This window comes from Pomacea canaliculata, linkage group LG9 (assembly GCF_003073045.1).
Source record: "Pomacea canaliculata isolate SZHN2017 linkage group LG9, ASM307304v1, whole genome shotgun sequence".
NCBI classification, from domain to species: Eukaryota; Metazoa; Mollusca; class Gastropoda; order Architaenioglossa; family Ampullariidae; genus Pomacea; species Pomacea canaliculata.
In genome coordinates, this window is record NC_037598.1 from 22,829,840 (window position 1) to 22,847,677 (window position 17,838).

The 17,838-nt window shown below is 35.6% G+C and overlaps 1 protein-coding gene across 2 annotated transcripts; it reads left to right on the forward strand.

The window, feature by feature from the left end:
• Positions 1–24: 24 nt before the first annotated feature.
• Positions 25–17,465, forward strand: LOC112572414 (protein pigeon-like). Of its 2 annotated transcripts, none has more exons than XM_025252083.1 (31): positions 25–117; positions 734–790; positions 1,387–1,456; positions 1,651–1,707; positions 3,223–3,396; positions 3,754–3,803; positions 4,054–4,236; positions 4,966–5,015; positions 5,592–5,632; positions 6,244–6,353; positions 6,668–6,719; positions 7,045–7,122; positions 7,389–7,481; positions 7,587–7,732; positions 8,300–8,540; positions 8,943–9,103; positions 10,447–10,516; positions 10,984–11,081; positions 11,399–11,623; positions 11,969–12,045; positions 12,492–12,627; positions 12,940–13,035; positions 13,305–13,393; positions 13,577–13,671; positions 13,991–14,039; positions 14,503–14,573; positions 15,037–15,110; positions 15,454–15,553; positions 15,864–15,926; positions 16,376–16,492; positions 16,887–17,465. In XM_025252083.1, exons 5-31 carry the CDS (start codon positions 3,372–3,374, stop codon positions 17,006–17,008), a joined length of 2,712 nt encoding a protein of 903 aa, XP_025107868.1. In that variant the 5' UTR covers positions 25–117; positions 734–790; positions 1,387–1,456; positions 1,651–1,707; positions 3,223–3,371; the 3' UTR covers positions 17,009–17,465. The 2 variants fall into 2 exon arrangements, with proteins under 2 accessions (XP_025107868.1, XP_025107869.1); XM_025252084.1 differs by having other exon boundaries at positions 15,454–15,544.
• Positions 17,466–17,838: the final 373 nt, after the last annotated feature.

Below are 17,838 nucleotides of genomic sequence, written 5' to 3' on the forward strand. Positions count from 1 at the left end.
TTGAACTATAATTAAAATGTTTTGTTTCAGAAAAAGCATACTTACAGCCACGTCTGATTAACCAGGAAAAGGGGGTCTAATTATCTACACTGGAATGACTTTTCAGAGGATAAGCAGGTGAAAGAACATGCATACTTGTTTTTTAGTATAGAAATCTCTCAAAGGCTTTTTGATATGGAGTTTTCTTCAATTGTTTGACCCCTTTATTCTATAACAATATATTACATATAGTGGCAACATTTTTTGGTACAGCCTAACTGATTAATATAGGATCGATATGTTTCATTAAAAAATGCCTTATATATATATATCTGCTTAGTGCTGAATAAAAAGTGATTATGATCGTTCCTGTCATCTCATGATAATTGTTCCTCTTTGGAACTGGCAACATATGTATTTCTCCAAGGGTCATTTATATCATGAAAAAAATAAAGAAACATTTGTGCATAATGACAGAACAAAATTGTCTATAACTGATTGGAAACAGAATTTTTGGTAGCAGTTGAAGACAGGAAACTCTAAATACCATTGGCAAGAACTGAGTGCTTATGTTTTTATACATACCTCTCAATATGAACATAAAATAAATGGACACTAAGGGTTCTTTAGTTTGGACACAGTTGCTATTATTGTAGGCATTATTTGAAAACAAAAACCTGAACTATAGTCATGATAAATTTAAATTTATGCATCAGAACCACACCAATATTGATGTTGCTCATTTTCTTTTCAGATATCAGGTCCTGTTACTCATATTGGAGTTTTTGACCCCAACACTCAAAAACACAAGGTAAGGGAGTAATTTGACTGCTCTCTTCTCTACAGAAAGTTCTCTGGTGTTGTCCTTCTGAGAAGAGGAATCACAAAAATCCAAGAAGCAAATGAATGTAGAGACGTAGCATCAGAAGCTTAGTTGGCAGGATTTGTACACACAGATCTGAAATTTTATAAATGCAGCAACAAAGCACATTATCTATATATTAGACAAAGGGAAGATTACAGGTTTTGTAGACTAGAAAGAATCAAATTTTGAGGTGAAATGGAGACAATCTTGCAAAGCAAACAAACAAACAAAAAATGCCAGACAAGATAAAGAAGAGGGGAAGACGGAAAATAAGCCGCAGAGACAATGAAGTAGTCTTAACATAAACATAAACATAAACGACTTATGCAGGCATACAAGAGGACAGAGATCAAAATCACAACAAAAAGCACATTAATTGAAGACACCAAAGTCAACATAAATCCAATAATGAGACAAAAAGACAAAGAATAGTTTCCTTCAGCTGATTCTTTTCTTTGTATCAAGTGATATAACCAACTGAAATGTTAGACATAGCAATATTGTTCACATGAATATCTGAGGTGGTTCTGTTTTTTTAACAGGTCCTTTGGATTTACAACCAAAAGGTGAAGATTGTGTCATGTACCCTTAACCGAGAGAGAACATTACTGGGTGAATATAAGTTTATATATTGCACTTTTTTCTTTTTTTTTCTTTTTTTCAGCATGTGGAAAAAAAAAACCCCAATGACTTTGATGTCTGCTGCAGGAACATGAATAAAGATGTTGATTAAATAAAAACATTTAATTTACTTTGATATCACAAAGGAAAGAGACAAACTAAATTGATGTGGCCCTCATTTTCAGGTTTTACCACGCTTACCCGCCAGGACAGTGAGACAGAAAGTCAAGGAAAGTCGAGGGGTTTGTCACTCACATATTCTGATTGAACATAATGATAAACAGAATCTTTTGTGCAATCATATTATTGAAAGTTGTTTAATCACAGCTGATATTGTAAGCCTCGTTGTGTTAAGAGATTATTTTTAAAGTGTGACTAAATTTAAATCACAAAAGTGAAAAGATTGAGGGGTTGGTGTGTGATGTTGTGATTACTCCTGTACTACGTGACCTACATTGGCTTCCTGTGGAGAAAAGAATTGAGCACAAATTGTTAACTTTGACATATGGCTGTCTTCACGACCTTGCGCCTGCATATCTACAGGATCTCATTCGCCGTTACCAACCTCAGCGGAACCTTCGTTCAGCAGCCCAATTCCGACTTGAACGACCGACCATTCAGTCAGGGAATACTAACAAGAAGACTGTGGGTTTTAGATCCTTCTCCAATGTAGCCCCGCTTTTGTGGAACTCGCTTCCCCTCTCGACCAAAGAGTAGTCTTAGTCTTGCAGCTTTCAAGAAAAATCTTAAGACTCACTTGTTTAAACTTATTTAAAGTTATCATTTGACCTGCAGTTTGGTGGCTGCTGGGAACACCGCGCATTGAGCGCATCTTTGTGATGCGGATACTAGCGCGTTATAAAACTACATCATCATCATCATCATGATGTTTCCCGAGGAGTAAACATCCTCCCATGCATTTAAAACAGACACAGGAACAGCGCCAGCAGAAATGTTGCGACCTTTACTCTCCACAGCTTGACTCCAAACTCCCCACATCCAACTCGTCTCTCTTGTCTTTTTATGTCATTACAACTATGACACCTCTCTCCCTTGTCTTGTCTAAGCTCTGCCTTTTTATACCTCTAAGAAGGCTAAACTTGCCGCGATCCTCCTGTATGGCCAGAGCAATTAGGAACTTTAACCCTAGCCAATCACTACCACGTATCCTCTTTCGCAATACTTCAGCAGGTCCCGCCAAAAACTAACAACGCCTGCCTTATCTGCTCCCTGCATCATCGCGCGTATGGAATACCATAAAATAACTATGCAGCATCATATTTATGAAATAATGTTTATAAACCATAAAAGTACTGAAATTAGATAACTCTATAATTGGTAGTAGCTAAAAAAGGGCATCACTGATGATGAAAGCAGAGTGTGAGATCAAAGTCACCAGCCAAAGTTTAAGGCTTGTGAACCGTATTTTTAAAGAAGGTGCTGTAATCTTGTGACTAGAATGCTGGTGCCTGATGCAGTAACTTGATGGTTTGAGGCTTACTTGAGTGACTGGAAAAACTAAAATGTGGGTGTATATGTATATAATGGATACTTGGTTTACTAAGGAGAGGGGTAAAAGGAAAGGGAAGGAAAGGGGTTCTTTCCTCTCTGTACTGTACACTGTGATGCAAGGTTCAAAGACCCTTTACTTTTTACTTATTTCAAAACCTTTTATGGTGCTAGATACTGTACTCATCTGTATTACCATTTTGTTATCGATACTGGCAGTTGTCAAACAGTATATACATTTATTCCAGATGTCTATCAAGCCTTCTTGGCTGAGCTGCAATCTTCGGACACTAGAGTTTTCTCCCTTAATCTGCAACGCTCTGCATTTCTCAAAGTGCAGTTTTTGCACCCAGATGTCAACATCTCTTCAGGCAGTAATACATCTCGTGACTCACATATGCTTGTCTTTCTGCACAAGGAATGTAGGTTCATTCACTTAACAACATGTTGTTCTCTCTTTACATTTACACTCATTTTCATCTCATTTGAAATTTATTTCTACTGCTGTTGTTTTTATTTAATAATTGTCATTTTTTTCTGCATTATCCTGCATTTTATCACTATTCCTTTTCTCTTATCACAATGTCATTTTTTTGTTTACCTTTTTGGACTCAAGAATTTACATCTTGTTGTGACATCAAAAAGAAATGTAATTCATGGTTTAAACATTGGCTAATACGATTATTAATTCAAGGTTATGCTTTCCTTCCAATTAGAAAAATTTTTTACTATAAGATTAACTTACTAATTGTTTAAATTTAATCTTACTGTTGTTTCAGCCATTGGACTGTATCAAATTCATATGGCCAGGATAGGTGACAGAGGCATAGTGAGTTTTTAGTACTCTCAGTATTTAGGCTTTGAAGCATTTAAAGAAGACTGGAAGAGAAGATTACAAAACAACCTACAAATTAAGATATTTTATGAATTTTGTTTTTTCAAGTTTAATGGTTATTAGCTTTTCTGCGGATTTAAACTCATTTGTGTGGTACTAATTGTTTATTTGGGAAATTCCATTAAAAAGGTTTTGATTTACATCTGTGTAATCAGTTTGAATATATTTCTACCCATTACGGCAGATGATGTCTGGACAGCCAGTCACAGAGCAGATTGTGCGCAAGTTTGTGTGGATGCAGTGGGATGCGCATCACCAGCGTCTTTACTATGTGTACAATGTCCGCCATGATAATGCAAAGGCGGACACTGTCAAGCAGAGGCTCTCTACCATCCAGTTTTATGGTGGTGGTAAATATGACAATATGGTAAGTCTGTCATCAATAGAAATATTGTCATTTCTTTTTTAAGCTGTACCTATTCCTACAAAACACCCTGAAGAAACTAGTGCAATGTACTGGTCTGCAAGAAAACAAGTTAAAATGATCTTTAATAAAAAAACATAGACATTAACATCAAGTTAAGAATTACAGGGATACCATAATAATTCCAAGGTTATTAAATAAACAAGTAGTAAATATATGACAGGATTATATATGTATAACCTGAATGTGTGCATCATATAAATGATGCTCAGGCATGAAGATGGCTGGGAGAAAAAAAAACTGCTTGAATCATAGGTAGTTAAATAAAGTGATGCATAAAATCTTCTATCAGCTAAGGAAATATTGAGATCATATTTGGAGTAGCAGCTGAAGAAATCTTGGTATTATATGTGATTATATTTGGATCAGTTGTTGAAAGCAATCATTCATGCATTTTCATGATGTCTTGATAAATTTAGAGCCAGTTTTGGTGAACATTACTGTGTGAATAGCTATTTTGATATTTGAATGGATGGGTACATAATTAGTTAATTATTAATAGCTAACAGTCAGATGGGCTGAAATTGGCAGGGAGGCTTATGATTTACATACACAGCTATATGTCATTGGGTGCTAGGAACACTGAAAACATGAGCAAGAGAGGGAAAATAATAATAATAATGCTATTATTAACATAATAATAAGAGCTAATCAAATCAGATTTCTTTGCAGATTGATGTACCAATAAATTTTCCATTTCCGCACATTCGATCATCTACTAGGTCAGTCTCAAACTAAATTCTGATTTTTTTTTAACCGCTTCTCCTTATCATTTAGACCAGCCGTTCTCAACCTGTGGGGCGCGCCCTCCTGGGGGGGGGTGTGCGACGTGCTTACAAGGGGGGTGCGAAGGTGGTCATTTTTTTAAAGTTTCTTATACCGGTATTAGTGAAATTAGCTTACATTGCTGGCTAAAGGGGGCGCGCGGACGTACCTTTGTTCGTCAGGGGGGCGTCACAAGTAAAAGGTTGAGAACCTCTGATTTAGACCCTAATTTTTCTGCAGAATTTCAGAATGTTTTCTTTTCAGTTCTAATGATTGTAAAAATTTTCAGATTAAGTAATTTCTCCCTCTTCCTTTGGTTTCAATATATTTACAACAATTATAAATTTTACACACATCCTCCTATTAAACATTCATGCAATATCCCTTCACCATGACACACATACTATTTATAGCTTTCAGCATCAGAGTTTACATAATAGTAGTTCAGAAGTGCATAGCATTAAAGCAATAAAATGATGTGAAAATACTCATTTCGAACAAGTTCTACTACAGAAATACTTGATTTCTTTCAGATCGAACTATGCTGACATTCCTCTCCATCAGGGTATCCCAGGTACGGTGAGCACTTGCAATGTTGCTGCTACTTCCATATCAGCTGTGCGTGTTAATCTCTGTCAGAAGAATCCAATAAGGGTGGTCGGGGGGAGGTAAAGGACTTAATTATATTTAGTATTTAAGAGCTTTTTCTTGGTACTAAAATATGAAATGGATAGCTATTAGAACATTTTGAAACCTGAACTGGGTTGCCATATAGTTCTGATTGAAAACAAATAAAGCATCAATTGTTCTGCACTTGCTTTGTCCATACATGAGTGTATGTGTCCACGAGCTTGTATTACTGGACTGCTGGCAGACGATTTTTTCCAGTTAAGTACTAAAACGAGGCAGATGTGTACAAAGCTTCCAGTTTAGTTGCATTTATTGCTTAGGCTCACCAAGACTAACAGTGGAGAACTTTGCGAGAGGCTAAGTATTGGTCTCAGCAGACAGCAATCCACCTATACACATCCTTGATGTGTCTCTGTACGTATATGTGCGTGTGTGCACCTGTCTGTCCTGTAGAAGTCAAGTAACTTGGAATTAATGCTATATTGATTTTGTAGAGTGGTAGAGTTATGTATGGTTATGTATGGAACCATTTTAGATGTCTGTGTTTTTATTTAGATATCTTGGTGAATGCTGTGGTTCTGACCCAGAACAACGGCAATTTCTGCTTCTGCTATCAAGAATACATTCACAGAGTGGCACAGTCTTCCCAAACAACCCAGTCACAGGTAGAGCATAAAAACAAGTGAACATACATTCATACATGTTTTGTTTATTTGGCCTTGAGTTGGAATGCTGCTTTGAAGATCATCATAAAGCTATGGCTTTAGGAGCAGATCATATTTCTGCATAGTTTGGCTAAAACGACCTGCATTGAGAAAACTGATATCATTGTGTTTTTATGTAAGGGCTTATCATAGTTCAGTGCAATAACAGTGTAGTGTTTTAGCTGAATGAAATGATTCTACATAAAAACTTAATTAAGTTGCATTTATTTTTTATTTTATTTTCCATATTTGTGTGATTTCCCCTCCGACCCTAGGATGAGAGTGAGTCTACAGACATCAGCTATCATGTCTGCATGGTGCATCATGGTAAATTCTTTCTCTAATGGGTTTATGTTTTCTTTGTGAAAAGCATTTAATACAAACATTTGTAAAGTACATTTGTTTGTAAGTCTAGCTGTTTGTAACTCTCTTTATCAGGAAACAGAATCCCTTACATGTGCTTTAACATACCTGCATATGTTTGAATTTCTCTTCTCCCAAACAAAGTGAGAGAGCCTCTATGTGTGCTTTTGTATGTGCTGTCTGTATGCACCTGTGCATGCCTGTGTGTCACATGCATGATACGTTCAGACTGCTGCAAGCAATGGCCTAAAAATAACCTGAAACTTTTTCTTAAATTTTGTGAGTACAGCAAAGACACTTCATGGGCGACCTACAGGACTTCCCAGACATGCTATGGTTGGAAAACGCATTGTCTTCCACTGGTTTGGTTAATATACTTTGCCTTTTGCTTAAATATCTTCATAATTATCTTTCTATAAGTCCTGTTTTAAAGTCTCAAAATATTAATTCTTGTATCATGTAGAGCACACTTGCATCTTCTAAAACATTTATTCTTATGTTTGCATGAGTTTGAATGTGTGCATTAGTGTGTGTGTTTATTGGGGAGAGGGGGTTTGATGTGAATTAATGCATTTTTTTCATATGTATACTTATGAAGTTTTGCATTTTTTTTTAAATTTGTGCTTCATACAGGAGACTACTTGATGGTTGCATTGCCAGGTGTTTTTTGCCATCTTTTAAATGTGAGCCTGGAATATGAGCCATGCCATCATATTTTATTGCACAGTAAGTCCCGCCTCTCGTTTTCGTCTTTTAACTGTCCCCAGCCTATTCTGAAGGCAGCATGTCATGCATCATGATACACAATAAGTGGGATGGTTTCTTTTGCAGACCAAAGTATTCATGAAGCAAGCAGGGCTCATGTCACAGCTGGTTCAGCTGGACAGCTGCAACATGACACAGTGGCGTCTTCAGACACCTCACAGCTAGTAGCATCAGATGGTGCTGCAGCTGCAAAAGCAGAAGAGTTTGTTGACGTGAGTACAGGGTATCACTTGGCAAAAATTGTTACTATTCCTGTTTTATTTATTATATCCTTTCTTTTGTCTATTCTTTTGTCTATTGATTTGTTCTAATCTCTTTGTCTTTTCTTTCTTTACTTTTTTCTTTCCCTCTTTGAGGTATCTGCTATTCATAATCAAATCAGCCCTGCCTGGAGGCTAAAATGAGTTGTAACTATACTGAAGTAGCAGAATTTAACTGTAGACATAGGTCATACATTCTGATGAGGAAATAAAGCAAACAAAAATGGCATTTCAACACAAACTGTGGTTTTTTTTAAAATCATACGCATTTTTAATAGAGAGTTTTTTTTCGTGTCCTTTATAGTTTTATTTCATTTTGTTTATTTTTTTATAACATAGTGGGGATTTATGTGCAGTTTTTGCTATTTGCAAAATGAAATGTTTAAAGGCTCTTTATCATCGTTACCATTTTTTGTGTGAAGATAAAAGATTGTACAGCAGAGTCCCCCTCTCCACACCCTTTTCAGATCATTTCCTTTGACAGAGCTATGTAATAATGTCTTGTCTACTTTACCTCAGACAAAAGAGTTCTCAGCCCAAGAACCTTCATCCAAGCTTCAGCTTGATTTGGCTTCAGCTTCGGAAGGATCCTTTGGCCTCCTCCCAGGACCTTTACAGTGCCTTACACCTTCTTCACGACCTGCCACAGTTCATGATGAGTGGGTTAGCGATGTGGTTTCCCTCTTAGACAAACAATGCCTCAAGCTGTTTTCTGTTGTGTCATCCTGCTATGGCTTCTCACGTGAGACTGGTGTATCAGGTATGAGAGGCATGCCATGTGTATAAAATAGAAATGCAAAAGCTAAATGGAATGAAAGTTGTTTTAGAAAAGTAGAAGGATTTTAACAGAAAATGTACAAGAAAGTATGAGAAAAGTCTTGTGTGCTTCCACCCTCACGTGAGAAGTACAGATGCAAATATCAAAGCAGAAAGAGAACAGAATGATATAATTGTTCATCTGTTAACAGTAGCTATCAGCATTAATCTAGCAGCATGTCAGAATTGCTGACTGTGAGAAAATTGAGTGCTTATTTTAATGGTAGCTTTTGAAATGTAGAGGATGAAAGTAAGATCCCATGCAAAAATTAGCAAAGACTGTACTTTAAACATCAACCATTATAAATATACAAATCCCATTTAGCAGTTGTCATGCTGTCTGCAGGAACCTCTTTGTATGATTCCCATACTGGTTTTTTGTGGCGCCTGGCTTTGAACCAAACCTTCCTCATACAGTCCTTCAAGTCTGCTTACTGGCAAACACGGATGGCCATTATCCATTACCTCCTTATGCTTCGAAACAGAGATTACTTGAGCATTAGGCAGGTGGGTTTTGGTGAAGGATTCCTGCAGACCATTCTCTACTTAACTGATCTGTAACTGGAATATCTGACATTTGTCTACACTTGTTTGCATAAACCAGTCTTTTTGAGTTTTATGGCTGGTTTAGCTTATTTCTGTCTTTTGCATGATCACTAATCAACTTGCATTTTATAAAGTAGCTTATAAAAGAAGAGAAAGAGAAAAGAGACTCTACTGACCAGAGCTTATAAATGTGGTTATATGTAAAGTGGGCTCTGCTAATATGCAGTTTATTATAAAACATACTTTGTTCATAAAAATTCTATGCATCCTTCCATTTTAAATGTTGGATATACCTAGCTCAGAATGTAAGCATGATTCAGCTTGTAAACATATTAAATTTTCTCAAATAATCGAAGTAGGCATATAAATTTTGGTTAGCAAGTTTATGTATCGGTGAACAAGATTGTCAACAACAGATGAAAACCATTGTCACACCACATGCACCTGCTTCCTTGCCGATTTCATAAAGGAAGCTAATCTAAGAAAAATAACCAAATCTTTTGAAAAATTTTAATATGATTAAAGAGACATACAGGCAGTCCTCGGGTTATGTCAGCCCCGAGTTACGATGTTTCGTGGTTACGACACATCTCCCATTTACTGTATAAAGCCTTGTTTCCACTTAAGTGGTTTTGCATCGTAAACATCGTAATGCGAACTTCGTGTTTCATTTCATTATTAAACGTATTTTATATGTGTTTTTTGATAATTACTGTGTTAGGATAGGTGTTGGGATAGGATAAGTGCTTACAGTATGTTATTTACATACAGTGTGTTCGTATGTTCCGACTTACAGCGAAATTTGGTTTACGACGCGGCGTAGGGAACAATGTCGTTAGTCGAGGACTGCCTGTAATTGTGAAAATCAACAGGTCACTACTTCTCTTAGTTACTTGTATAGCAGATGACTGAAAAAAACATTGAAAATTTTGTCAACCCACCCACTCTTTCCTCTGAGAAATGACGCCTGCAGTAGGCACATGCATTTAAAACAGCATTTTCTGTCACTTCAGAGAGTTAAGAGGGCATTAATTATAAGTATTTACTCTACATATGTCTATAATTCATTGTCCTAATAAGTCCACTTGCGTCCTCCTGTGAGGGTCGTATTGGCTGCCCCTGAGCATGGCCCTGTCTTCATCCATGCACTTCACTCATGTTTGCCACAGTGGGTATCATCCATTTGCTGCCGCTTGTTCTTGTATGGCTGACCAAGTTGGTTTGCAGTCTTTTGTGTACAGTGCATATATTGAGCTTGCTTCCATGAAGAAAAATATACCGTACAATTACAATTATTATTTCAGGTGTTTGAAGTGTTGGCTGAAGACACCACAGAGCCTGAGCTGCACATGTTTTTGGCAGAGTATCTGGTTGGTAAGTAAAAGTTCCGTTATCTAATTTTTAATGTGGACAAATGATTTTATTTTGGCTTATCGGTGATGAAGTCAAATATACAGCTGATTCAGTTACAGATCTCCAGTGACTGTTGTAATACTGAAATTAGAATGTACGCGAATCAATATTTGCTTATTATATTTAATCACCAAATAGTCTTCGTTATCAGTAGGTTCATCTTCTTGTGGACAATGTTTTTATGAATATATTTAACTACTGCTACTGCAAGAATGTAGAGAAGAATATGTATATATATGTATATATTTGTAGTGCTGTCCCTTTTAGGGATGTAAAGCAATTGTTACATATGGCAGTGAACCAAGTGCATAAACTTGAAACTTCATGTAAAAGGGTGACTTCTCTGTGTGTGGGGTGTGTGTGCATTAAAAGAATAGCTTGCTTGTTTCTTGTTGTGAAGTCAGTTTTTTCATCCTGTGTCAACACAGCATCAACATTTAATGCCATGAGGAAACAAACTGATAAGGAAACACTTCGGCTACTAAACTTCACAACAGCTGATACATTTCGGGGACAGTTTGAAAAGGTCATAATTCATAACCATTGATGGCTTTCTGGGCATCATCTTGAAATATACTTAGCAGAATGATGTGTAATTATATTACTGCAAGCCTTTTATTGTAATGCTTGGGAAATAAAAAATATTTGTAGTTTCAATATATGTGTGCACATGAATTCATAAATATATTTGAGATTACAGAAGTCGGTTTGTAAACAAGCACAATCTATCCACAAATTAATGTTGTCTACAGTAGAATAATTCTATATAAGTATCCACCTATCAGCAATCATGAGAAGCCAGGTCTCACATGACTATGTCAGTGCTAGTTACATGTTTTCTAGAATGCTGCAGGAGAAAGATTGGCACGAGTGTCCTACACTTCCCTTGACAGTGTCAACATCAGCACCAAGGTGGCACAGGACCGACGACGTAGGCCGTCAGAAGACAGCTGGGATCTACTTCGCAGGAGTCTGCGCTTGAAGCAGATGCCACCCCCCTCACGATTTTCTCATGATCATGTGATCAGAGCCATGCAGGAGGTGGATAGTAATGGACAACACAGCAAAGTAAGTACATAGATGAGCATTGTAGATTCCACATTACAAATACCATAGAGAGTCAATAATTATCTGCAGTACAGATATTTGTCATGTTTCCAACCATCTCTACACATTACATAAATAATTTCTGTACATTTTTAACCGGTTTGTTTAAAAAACTGTTATGGTGATAAGTGGCTGTACAGTATTCCTTTCTACTAAAACAGCTTACTTTAACATTAAACCACTGATGTGTATTTTGGATTGCTGTTTGCTGAGACCAACGCTTAGCCTCTTGCGAAGTTCTTACAAAGAAGAATGCACATAAGAGATTTTTGATTATTTTCTACCTGGATTATCTTGGTCACTCAGAAATGGACCTGGGTCAGTCACCTAATGGATGAGCCCTTCTTGCAGTCTGTAAAACCTCCAAATCCTGCTACAATTAGGTAAATCTACAATATAATGTCTTATGAAAGCTTGTATGGAAGTTACTTCATTGTGTTCTCTCTAATCATATAAACAAAAGCAAAATGTAACAATTTAACATCAAGCAGCAATGTGTTTTTTTGTGTGAAACCATGTTAAAATGCTGCTGTAATTGAATTTAGCAATATATTTTTCAATCAAGTGCATTGCAATATGACTTTTTCAGGGCATGTACATGCAAGCTCTACATATTTTCTATGCAGTGGTTATGAATTTCAGATAGTTTGACATCAATAATAGTTCAGAAACATTATGTAAAAATTGTCATTATTTTATTGTCATTGGTATGGAAATATTGACATCTTTATGATGGGTTTCTTAATGTGACTGTCTAAAAGTGTTTAAAATATGGAAGGATTGTTTTAGAGATATGTGATCCTAATTTGAAACCTTTCTATTTTGCTAGGAGTGGAGCTACTTCAGGAGTTGAAACAGGAGCAACCAGACGCAGTCGTTCAGAAACTGCATTTGGCTCTATGCCACTTTTTCTTCAAGCCAGTGTCTCTCACATGACAGAGAACAGAAAACTGGCATCAAGTTTGGTATGAGGTTATTAAAAACTCTTAGCAAATAAAATGTGCTTTTCATTTGTACATTTCTGTTGTGGGCAGAAAGTATCCTTGTAAGTTGTGGATGTCATAGCTACATGCAGCCTTTGCAGGCAGTCATGTGCACAGACTAAACATAGATCTTCAGCTTTGATTTATAGAGGTATACATAAACATCTTTAAAGCTGAGAGTTAATACATGCAGGTGGTCAAAGTGCTGAAATTCATTTACTTCTGGTTCCAATCAGTTTAGCATTTTCAGAAATTTTATTATTTATTATTCTTTCTTTCATCGCTCTTTGCCAGACTGAACAGCTGTTACTGAGTCACCTGTTGCATCACCTGAAGAAGGAAGCTCGCATCAAGGCACAAAATATTGCAAAAGAATATATTCTTTGTCAGGTAAGGCTTTTGTTCTTTCTGTTTTATAATTAAATGTCCTCTTTTTCTTTTTCTGCATTTAAAGTATTAAAATAGTGTTTGATGACTAGTTATTGATCAAAGGATAGTTTCAATTCTGCTGTTTGTAAATTTGCCATGTAAAGAAAACCTTCATTATTTGATGATAAAACTGTCAAAGAAAAAGGTCAGGCTTTCAAAAATATCTCAGTTAAGATTGTTTTTCTTATTCTGGATTACTTCAAGTGTGTTTGTATGATCTCTATGTGCAGGCCCAACAGTCACATCAGCTTTGTCACCTTCTGTGGAGCATATATAGTCAAGATAACACCACTGCAAATGAGACATTTCTTCCTCTGTTGTATGCTTTTTCGTGTCAACTTGTCTTTAATAATTTTCTTGAGTTGGGTTTTTCAGATTTAATACAACAACTCAGATTTTCTTTATAAGCTTAAGAATTATTTTGCAACAGCAAAAAAAAAAAAAAATTAACGTCACTTTCACATATATTGAGTCCTAAGGGTTTTCTTTTATATCTGACCAGGAACCAAGCTGGAACAGACAATGAATACAAGTTATTTCAGGTTTTCGAAAGATTCTTTCTTGCTACCCAGGAAATTGTCTTTCCTCGCCCTTCAGGTGAACAGGCTTGCTTAAAACTTTTCATTTACAGCCACCTTTCTGAAACAGCTTACATACCTTAAACTGTTGCTTGATTCTGGTGCTAAGAAATTTGTGGCAGAAACTAACAATGGACAAATTTTCTTAAAAGCAACTGAGCTAGGAGTTCATTTAAAGTTAACTATTAATGTAAAATAATTACTTTTACAAATAAATACAAACAGTAGCATCAAGAAATGATAATAAGTATCCGCTGTAAATAATCAGTAATAGCTAGAAAATGAAGCATGCTTAATGATTACTATTTGTAGATGTATTTTTGAATATTTGTTGACAGGATTCATGAGTTACTTCACAGCTCTTGGCTTCATCTGTTTAAATCTCAGGTAATTTTTATTTTTTTTGGTCAGTTTGAAAACTTTTTCTGCCAAAATTTAACTGCTGTACATTATTTTCATCAGTACACAACTACTTTACTATGAGATAAAAATATCTTTGGGGACAGAAAATAGTTTTTCCTGTCTGCTTTCCATAGCGCTAAGTGAAATGTTCTGCACTTTTCTGTAGATTCACATCTTATGTATTGTTGCTGTGGATTGGTTAATTTGTGAAATTATTTCCTTTGATCTTTGGACCATTTTTCATCATCCAAACACTAAAATCATCGTTACCTTTTGCGATGTTGTGTGATTTTACAGATGGCTTGGACTGTTATGAATCCTTTTGCATACTCATTTTTTATATTTTTGGAAGTTGGTTAAAGCTACCTTTAATGTTTAATAGGCTGTTTATGTGTCAGTTTGTTTCAAAATAGGATAATACTGAAATGTATTTATTTCATTATTGCAGCCTTTTCCTGCAGTATGTGGATAGGGGTGTTCTTCAGCTGACACCAGACTTCATCCTGAAGCTTCTAGAAGGTATAGCAACATTTCACTCTTTGTTTAGGTATCACAGTTATATATTTAGAGTTAATATTTTGAATGCCTACAGTTTACCTGTCCCAGTAAAATAAATTGTATTCATTAAAGATAAAGAGTTTATATGTATTATATTACTAAATCACCTATTGTATTTCTGCACATTCTCTGCCTTTTGTTACAGCACAGATATGTATTTGATAAAGGTTACATGCTATCTCAACATCTGCTGAAATGAAACATTTCATTTTCTGATAATTTGAAAGTACAAAGATGGTAAGGTCCCAGCAACTATTTTATGTTCAGGAAAATGGTCCTAACTTGATATTTCCTGCCTATACTTTAAATATATTTTCACTAATGAAGAAATCTTGTGTTACCACTTTCTAATTTGAGAGTTTAAGAAGCTGCATGGATTAGTAACCATTAACAATCTGGAATTTAACTTTATCATCTCATACAGATTTACCTGATGGTCAAGGGAATGAAAACAACAATGCACAAATAAAGTTCACCATTATCTCACGCTTGCCAAAGGTATTTGAAAAAGAAAATGTTATGAACAAAGGCAATTTTTTTGAAGCATTGTGATTTTATCATTGTGATGAATTTGCTGTCCATTTTTGACATGCAGGAATTAAGATGTATTGCTTTGTAGCAAAATTTCAAGCCATTTGGATACTTTTGTTGATAGATTTTTCATATCTGTCTGCATGAGAATTATTTTTATTGCACTTTTTGCTCTGAAATTATAGATTTTAGTAAATGAAGCTTACTAAATTTTGTCATTTGGCATTTTTGTCATGCAAGGTTTAATGCTCTGTGTTTTGAAACTTACTGAAGATTAAAAAACAAAATACAGAAAAAATGTTGTTACCAGCCATTTGCAGAGGACTGCTTCAGGTACTGGAACCATCCTGTGTCGACCCATTTTACAGCACGAGAACAGGTGGCTCAGCTATTACAAGAAGGTGCAAGAGGCTAGTTCTTGACATTTTTTTCCTTCCTGTCCATATATCCTCTTACTTATTGTAGTCTATTGTTGTCTCTTGCAGTTTTCCTAAATCTAGCTTGACTACTGACATACTTTTATGCATAAGTGTTAGAAAACACTTAACCTCTACATTATATTTTTGGTTTTTTAATTTTGCTTTGGAGTGAATGTTCTTATTCACTATTTTCAACCACAGGTAAATAGTTTATACATCATTAACATGAGTACCCTGCATTGCCTGAGTCTTTTGCTTCTACTCTGCTTTCTATGTTTTTCTTTCTTAATTTTCCGACTAGGGCTTCTAAGGACTAGAACTGGAACCGAAGGAGAAATCACAAGTTCTTCCACCAAAACATCTGGTAAGAGTTTTCTTCATGCTTGCTGACTTTTCTTTCTCTCTCTTGCTGGTTGATGATGTACAGATTCTGGTTATAATGAATTACTTGTCTGCTGTTTAAATTTAAAATACAGTTTAGCAAGTCATTTTTTTTTATGAACATAATAAGTTACATAAACATAGATCTTGACCATTCCTTTTCATATATAAGTATGCACACCACTTATTGCAAAAATCCTTGTGGATGAAAATATGCTTTTGAAATGTACAAATGCACATGCTGACATGTGATGATATGTGTACCATTATGACAGATGGTTCATATTAATAACAGCTGAAATGTGAGATGAGGGATGTCTGAATACTATGCACTATGATATTCTTTGGACAGCAGGATTTAAATAATCGCAAACCTTCATATTGTCTTGAGTTTTCTGTTTAATATCTTTATCATTACAACCATATTTTTAGATGGTCAGAGAACTGCGACCACCTACTTTGATACAAATAGCTTGCACACCAGTCCAGATCCCATGTCCTTCAAACCGCTCACAATTTTCATTAGGTACCTGGAGGAGACAGCAGCAGGTAGAAATATCTCATTTTTCTATGTAAAAGATATCTCATACATTTGTGTACAAATGTAGTCTTTGCTAGCAAATGCAGAAAAGAATCATGTAAAGTGCAGCCCTCATAAACTTTTTTTTTTAATTCAAGTAAATGATGCAATATTGCTGAGTAGTGTACAGTTGCCCATGGTATTCCAGTGGTAACAAAATTTAAGCCTAAAAGTACTTGTATGTCAGTTTTAGTTAACTACATGCAATCTGAAACCTATCTTTCAAATATATATTGGAAAACATTTATAAAGGCTACAAGACAGCAGGACTGGTAGTAGATTGCAGTAGTGGATGAGGGAGAAAGTAGGAAGAGTACATGTTTCCTAAAGGTATCATTAGTCTTTACACGTTTGTTTCTGCAGAAATTCAGCATCTGAAGCCAGGCTCCTCATCACTTATGTACAACACACAGATAATTGAAGACGCAGCCTTAGCACATATGAGGAGAGAAACGTCATTTGACCTGTCTTCTATGAACTTTTGAGGCTTGCAAAAATGACTTGTTTTCATGAGTGAACTTTTATTGGCATTATCATAGATGAACACTGCCTGCAGTTTAATTTTTTTTTTCCATCCTCCTGCAGCTGCTGGAACAGTTACATTTCTGGCTTCTTGTGCTTAAAGTAGTGAAATGGTAGTGTACAGCCTAATCTGCCGTGATCCCTACCTTATCTTTCGAGTTTAGTCATGTCCTGTTGTTGCAGTCTACCATCATGGATATGTTATTTCCATTGTTTTGGGAACTGACAACGTAGCAAAGGGCTCACTTAACCTCGTGGATATGTGACTAAATATGTCTTCCATTTGTTGCTGCTTCTTCTAATTGTTAATTTCTTTGTTAATATTTTTTCATTGATTTGTCCTTTGCATTCTATTCTTGTATTAAGCTTTGTTACACTTTATCTGTTATGCAGAGGTGAATATTAAATATCACCAACAGATTTTCAAAATATTGATGAACATGTGGAAGCAGAGTAGTTGAGAGTTGTTGATGTTCATGTATGTCTGTAATCCAGTTGTTTGTAATGTTCATGTATATCTGTAATCCAGTTGTTTGTTGATGTTTATATATGTCTTTAATTCAGTTGTTCACCTGGGCCAGTGCTTTTGTAACACATCTTCCTTGAAAATAGATATATATTAATTAATAGCTTTTATATCACATTAAACCATTATCACAGATACACTATTAAAAAAATTACAATATTGTCATACCAAGTTGAACTTTGACAAATTATGAAATGTGTGGTTGCATCAATTACTTCAAAAATTTTAAAAACGTTTATTACCACTGATGCAAACACCGACAACAGT